This window comes from Crinia signifera, chromosome 1, assembly GCF_055691185.1.
Source record: "Crinia signifera chromosome 1, ASM5569118v1, whole genome shotgun sequence".
Taxonomy (NCBI): Eukaryota; Metazoa; Chordata; class Amphibia; order Anura; family Myobatrachidae; genus Crinia; species Crinia signifera.
Window position 1 is genome coordinate 207658224 of NC_139217.1, and position 7373 is coordinate 207665596.

At 41.9% G+C, this 7373-nt stretch overlaps 1 protein-coding gene across 1 annotated transcript; it reads left to right on the top strand.

Moving 5' to 3' along the window:
• Positions 1-6: 6 nt before the first annotated feature.
• On the top strand, positions 7-5442 carry POLE4 (DNA polymerase epsilon 4, accessory subunit). The gene is made up of 4 exons (XM_083179215.1): positions 7-391; positions 2764-2848; positions 3870-3911; positions 5187-5442. The coding sequence occupies exons 1-4, from the start codon at positions 143-145 to the stop codon at positions 5198-5200; spliced, it is 390 nt and encodes a 129-aa protein (XP_083035341.1). The 5' UTR covers positions 7-142; the 3' UTR covers positions 5201-5442.
• Positions 5443-7373: the final 1931 nt, after the last annotated feature.

Consider the following 7373-nt stretch of genomic DNA (forward strand, 5'->3'; position numbering starts at 1 on the left):
CGGAAGGTCCTTTAGCCCAATATAATTTAGCATCTACCGTTACCAATAGCAGCGCCGCTCTATAGCAGCCGTGTCATGTGGAGTTTTCCCGCGCTGTCCGCGGCAGCTGTACTACAGAGCGTCCTCGGGGCCCCAGAGACTGATGATGGCTACTGAAGAGGACTCGGAGGCAGTTAGAGCTGAAGCCGAGGCACCGCCTGAGGCTCCCGGTAGCGACAGTGACAGCAAGCAGGCGGGAGAGGAGCCCGAGAAAGCAGCGGCGCCCCCGCCCCATGCGGCCTCACAGAAGCTGGTCAGGCTGCCCATGTCCCGGGTGAAGGCGCTGATGAAGTCTGACCCGGACGTGTCTCTCGCCAGCCAGGAGTCTGTGTTTCTGATCAGCAAGGCCACGGTGAGCGCTGCCGGTGTGTGCGGCTGCTGCCGGTGTCTCTGCTGCTACCCGTTTCTGCTACTTGCAACCGTTGACAATCACTATATTGACATTTATATTAATGTCGACCCCTGGAAAGTGTTGACATTATTTTTTTGACCTACAGTAGCCTTATAGGTTTAGGCGTGAGTATAGACTTGGAAAATACATTGGGTCATGGTTGGTGAACATGTTGATATTATGCCAATATTGACGAGGTTGAAGTTGGCTTCTTATTCGAGATCCAGCTTCTTATTCAGGAAATGTTAATATTAAAACAAATTAATCAGGATCATTAAATTATTATTGTACTATCAAATATAATAAATAATGACATCTCAATTCTATTTTGCCTGTGCCAATGCTATTTTAGTCATGAAATGTACAAAGTGTATTTTTGGTATTACCTACAATATATACTGCCATGACTTTATAATGCAGATATAAAGCATCCAAAAAGTTTTCACAACGCTTCAGTTTTTGCACATTTTATAATGTTCTTGTAATACCCCTTTCACACGTCAGCTAGAACATGGTATATTGCTGATTTTTGAGCCTGTCAACCCGGTTCTAGGTGCAGTGTGAAAGCTCCATAGTCAAAATACTGACTCAAACCCAGTAATTCAAACTGTGTTAAAAGAAGGACCCTACACTGTTCAAAGCCAAACCATGTTGCAGTGTGAAAGCCTCAGACCCGGTATTTTGAAGCACTCTTAAATACATATTGGTTATAAAGTAAAACATTTTTATTTGTATAACAAAAAAATTGTGGGGCTGTATAGCATGTTTTAATAAAACATCATAATAAATATTTCTACACAACAGAACATACAAGGGCAGCAAGGACTGATGAGGAGGGCAGAGAGATGCTTAGAATAAAGGCCCCCATACACTAGTCCGACTTGTCCTAAGGACAAGTCGGACCAGTTTGCCTTTGAAAGACCCCTGGAGGCTGCTTACGATTTGTCACTTGATGTGTCAAATTATACATGTAATAAATCGCATGCTATTTATTGCGTGTATATCCCTGGGGGGCGGCAGGGGGGTCCCTGTGGCACTGGGCTTTAAGTCAGCGGGTCCATGCGGTGGATGTTAACTGAGTAGCGCTACTCGCCGGGAATCTCAGCCAAACCGCGTCCGGCCGGTGTTTTCAAATTCGGCAGCGCTATTCGCCAGGCGGGAAGAGTTTCTGAATTTCAAGACACTGGTTATACACTGATTGGCTGCATTCTTTTCCTCTATCCTGGCTAGTCTCACAGTTGCTGCCGCTGAAAAATATACCCGCAGCACAGACAAGAGGTTTTTTTGTTTCTCATGGTCTGAGAATCCTTCAGGTTAATTTTGGCAAATGCCAGATGGGCTGCTACAGTATGTTCTCTTTACTAAGGAGTGTCTTCTGTCTGGCCACTCTACCATACAGGCCTGATTGGTGGTTTGCTGCGGTTGTCCTCTGGAAGGTTCTTCTCTCTCTCTGCTCTGACACAGAGTTTTTGGTCACCTACCTGACTTCTCCCCTGATTGGTTAAGATAGCTGGCTAGTTCTAGGAAGAGTCCTGGTGGTTCTGGACTTCCTTTTACAGATGATGGAGGCCACTGTGTTTCAAACCTTGAAAGGAGGAGATATTTTTCTGTACCCTTCCCCAGATTTGTGCCTCATGACTTCATGCTTAGTTTGTGCTCTGAAATGCACTGTCAAGTGTGGTACCTTTTTATATAGACTGGTCTGGGCCTTTCAAATCATGTCAAATCAACTGAATTTATCCCAGTTGAACTCCAATTAAGCTGTAGGAACGTCTCAAGGATGATCAGTGGAAAGAGGATGCACCTGAGCTCAATTTTGAGCTTCATGGCAAAGGCTGTGAATATTCATGTACATGTGATTCCTTAGGGCTATTTCACACACTCTGGCTCCTGCCGGACGGTGAAATCCCGCACGACGAAAAAGCTATGCCGCACACTGTAGTTAATAATGGACACAATTGTGACCATTCACATAGGACGGCCGCAGCCGGATACCACCATTGGAAGGGATGGCTGCCGGGCTGTGGCAATCCCCTCCATTGTAAACTACTGTGTGTGGCACAGCTTCCAAGCTGTGCAGGATTTTGCCGCCCGGCAGGAGCCGGAGCGTGTGAAATAGCCCTTAGTTTTTTTACTTTTAATTTGCAAAAATCTCCCAAACTTTCTTCATTGTCATGGGGTATTGTGTGTAGAATTTTGAGGGGGGGTGGGTGAATGAATTTATTGGAATAATGATGCAACCTAACACAATGTGGAAAGTGAAACGCTGTGAATACATTATGGATGCACTGTATGTATTATGTCAAATAAAAGGTATTTATTTTTTACTACAGGAATTATTTATTGAAACAATTGCCAAAGACGCATATATATATGCTCAAAGAGGAAAGAGAAAAACACTGCAACGCAGAGACCTAGGTATGCGCATTCACTCAGTTTTGAGGTGGTGGGGTGTGTTCTAATAAAAAAAATGGTACTTGTGTATTTTGGCGGCGCCCATCGCATCGCATACCATAACACATACGATGGTATGCGATGCGACGCGATATCGTACGATAGTGCACGATGGCATACAATTTTGAAATTGTATGCCATTGTACATGGCATACGATGCGATGCGAATAAACATTGTATAAGCACCCTAATGGGTGCTTATACAATGTTAAGCACCCAAATGGGTGCTTACAATGTTAAATGCACCCCCACGCCACCCCCCACTATAAACGTGAACCCGAAGCGTGGCGAGCGCAGCGGTACGCGTCCTACGACCTTTTCATACCCCCACTATCCACGTTGGCGTGGAGTTGAGAATAGAATAGTGTGGCGAGCGCAGCGGATACCTTCACAGGTAAACGCGTCCCCTCGCGGGCTTCACAGGTGTCCGCGTCGCCACGGACACCTGTGAAGCCCGCGAGGGGACGCGTATAACTGTGAAGGTATCCGCGTCCCCTCGCGGGGCACGCTGCGCTCGCCACGCTTCGGGCTCGGTGGCTCGCTGCGCTCGCCACACTATTCTATTCTCAACTCCACGCCGACGTGGATAGTGGGGGTATGAAAAGGTCTTAGGACGCGTACCGCCGCCCCTCGCGGGCTCGCTGCGCTCGCCACGATTCGGGTTGACGTTTATAGTGGGGGGTGGCGTGGGGGTGCATTTAACATTGTAAGCACCCATTTGGGTGCTCAAAAGCACCCTTTAGGGTGCTTATACGATTTTTGGTCATATAGGGGGTCAAAATCGCGTTGCATCGCATGCCATCGGGTGCATGGCATGCGATGCGATCTGTTCGTCGTATGACGGACATCGGGGGCGCCGCCAAAATACACAAGTACCAAAAAAAAAAATATATATATATATATATATATATATATGTTTGCTTTAGTGTTGCCAGTTACCGATAAAGGAATAATAAGTATACTGTTAAATTCTTGTTTGTTTCAGATAATGCAATAGATGCCATTGATGAATTTGCATTTTTGGAAGGTAAGGAAATAGGGCGTATTATTTTAAAGTTTAGTAAACTATTTGCAAATACAGACAATGCCTTTTTGTAGCTTATAAACCTGTATAATACCTTTTGATATAAATGTGTGTATGCACACATGCAATTTCTTTTGAACTATACTACTTGAGTCTGTGCCTGTGTTCCCATCCCTACTTTGGTGGGGTTTCTTCTTAGTGGCCACATTAATTCATCTGTAGGCCCACTTGTGTGTTTCATAGAAAACAAATGAAACTCAAAATGCATTAACACCGGCACCTACACACATTATGTTAGTGTGTCTGATCTAAATGAGAATATCAAAACATAAATTCACTATTATTTTATTGAAATGTTATAAGAAACTGGTTGTGATTTTTATTATACTTGTTATAAATATAGGTATCGGATCATTAGTGGGTTTTTCATGCACCAATATGCTTGGCACACTATTCTACTCTCCCTCCATGCCCTAGTGGATGGTAGGGCATGAAATATCGCCTGTTGGTTCAAATAAAAGTAAAACCCATGTCGATCTAATGACCCTGTCGACCTTGTGTCAACCAAGTGACCATATATCATAAATATATGTTGTCTTATGCTTGATATGTATAAAATGGGATGTATTTATTTATTTTTAACTATTTTTTAACTATTTCCTATATAAGTTAAACATTACAGGACATTATGATGAATAAAAAAATGTTTCCTTGGCAATTTTGACCAATTCACTTTGCACTCATAGGGTTAACCCTTTGAGTGCTAACCTCTCTGTGAGGTGTTCAAAATATCCACTAAAAATGCCAGCATCGCTCACATTTGTTATATAAATTCAAATAAGAAATGGTGTTTACAAAAAAGATTATATTTCCTGTAAAAACATTACAGGTTATAATGTTTGCTTATCAATTTTCACACCTATTTTGACAAATTCACTTGGCACTGAAAGGGTTAATGTGGAAATCAGTGGCTACCTGGTAGTACAGTTATCATTGACCTTTTTTAAGTGTTGGTCGAATGATTTTGTAGAAACTATTTTGGTACATGGGAAAGTCCTCTATCCAACAGCCTCATATGAATTATCATGCATCCCTTTGTGAAAAGGCTGTACACCAATATAGTCCTTGAGCTCTTGGTCTGGTAAGTAGTTTCTTTTGCAGATGGATTAAATGGGGCGAAAATAAAAATGTGTACAGTATATACCGAGGCCTCTGATCGCATGGACTGAATATTTTTGGACTATTTGTCATTTATTTTTATTTATTTTTTATTACCAGGCACGTTGAATTGAGGGAATGGAAATCATCTTGGACATATACAATTGTAATGTTTTGCCCAAAAGTATAATTAGGTTCTAAAGCATTTATCATAGGATATTACATTGTTCTATATGTCTTGCTTTTTTCCCTTATACAGTATTTCTCCTAGGGGAAAATTAAACTTATGATAGTTGAAATGTATTTAATTTTTTTACAAGCATTTTGTTAATTATATATTTTCAAACTATTAAACATTTTTTGATGTTTCAATGAACATAGTGATTGATTTCTAGGGGGAAAGAATGGTTGAAACCTTGCAAGGTCATCTTGCTGAATTGTCTATCTGTAAAAATCCTACCACAGAAAGAGCGCTGTATAAATAAAATTATTATTAACCCCTTGAGTGGTGGGTTTTGCTGGGGCAGGACAAACCTACCAGCAAAACCCACCACAGAGCGTAGGGTCGCTGCAGGCACCATTGGTGCACCTCTTCATATTGGTGGTATGCTCGGAAATATTCCGGGACAGCCCGCTGCAGCAGCGCAGCTGAGCCCAGAAAATTTCCGGGCATACCACTGAAGTGGTTAAATACCAGGGGCTTCTGTAATAACATGGGAGCTGCAGGCTGTGCTAAAATTCTGGCAAATCTGGCCATATATTTAAAACGACACTTAAAAGTCAAAACCGGGTGGGGTGGTTTGTCCTTTGAAATGAATGGGAGTCTTGCCAGAATTCCTAAACAGCCTGCAAATCTTAAAATATTCCAGGGGGGCAGACAGAACAAAAAGTTGTGTATATGGAAAGTACAATGCACTCCTATATGAATTCTTGAAAGTTCACATAAAGTCCCTAAAACATTGACTGTAAGCAAGTATGTAAAACATATGTTTTTTTTTATTTTTTTTTATTTAAATTGGTTTATAAATACCTGTTTTGGTATTATCTTTTGTATATGCCAATAAGACAGAAAAGGAAAAAAGTCCCAAGGCGCCACCTAGCACCTTCAGCCAAGCCTTCAAAATTAGGACCACCAACAAGTCCTTGTATAGAGCAAATGTGTAACGAAATCAGGCACGCGGCGATGGTGTTATGTTCTTCCACCGTTGATGATTCTCTCGAAGTCAGTGGAATATATCAAAGAGAGAAAAAAAGAGGGCGAATGTAGTGTCTATTGATTTTTACAATACACTCAAAGATGGAGATCAAGGGCCATACAATGCGTACCCTCACTCACATAGAGAAGGATAGATACCCGTGTATAAAGGTTTCTTTCAACGTGTTGCTTTCCCTCCACCTGGTAGGTTTGTACACGTACCGTACTCACATAAAATACACTTTAAGTACTCCTATAAAGGTATCTTTAGATAACCAGTCGGTCTTCTTAATCACTCTCTCATGAGAACCGACTCCAATATGGATTCAGGGGCAGACGTCAGATGGATATAACATGGGAAAACAAAGAAATGCAATGTGTAGAGGATCTTTAACCTGGTTATGGGGTGATCTAGAGGGACCCAAGATGCGTACCTCCACTCACATGCAACAAAGAAATCCCACGTGTGTAAAGGTTTCTTTTGTAGGGGTCACACTTCGTGGTAGAAAGACAATGGTTCCCTCCACCAATAGAGTTATAGACGTACCATACTCACATGTGGTACTACTGGATAACACCTATAAGGGTATCTTTTTGGAGTGTAGGCTTATCCTTTCAATATGCAAAATTCAAGCACATGGACTCCGATGTGGGATTTTTGTAAAAATAAAGAGAGGGTTCCTCTCAGTATAAAGTGTTTATTTATACATAAAAACTGGTGCATAAAAACAATAAAGTAGTGGGTGATATCCCTAGAGAAAATCTCCTTCAGGATAAACCTAAGAAACCTTTAGATAACACCCATGGTACAGCAATGATTCTAAAGTATACTAGCCATCATAAATACATTGAAAAAGTCTTTAAAAATAATTGGGACCTCCTATTAAGGGATGAGACACTGGCACAAATACTTCCAGAGAAACCCCGTTTTATTTATAAACGGGCACCGAACATTAAAGACCGGGTAGTTTCAAGTGCCTTCATGTCCACATCAGGTGGAATGACAACTAGGAACAAGGGCTTCCACCGGTGTGGAGACTGTCAGATGTGCAAAGCATGCAAGGGCACAGACAGGAAAACAACCGAATTAAACATCAATAACCATGTGTATA

Excerpts from the sequence above, each read along its gene's own strand:
- POLE4 (XM_083179215.1), top strand. The coding sequence starts at position 143 with ATGATGGCTACTGAAGAGGACTCGGAGGCAGTTAGAGCTGAAGCCGAG. Across the intron at positions 392-2,763 it reads TTCTGATCAGCAAGGCCACG|GAATTATTTATTGAAACAAT; the intron begins GTGAGCGCTGCC and ends TTTTTACTACAG. Across the intron at positions 2,849-3,869 it reads ACTGCAACGCAGAGACCTAG|ATAATGCAATAGATGCCATT; the intron begins GTATGCGCATTC and ends TGTTTGTTTCAG.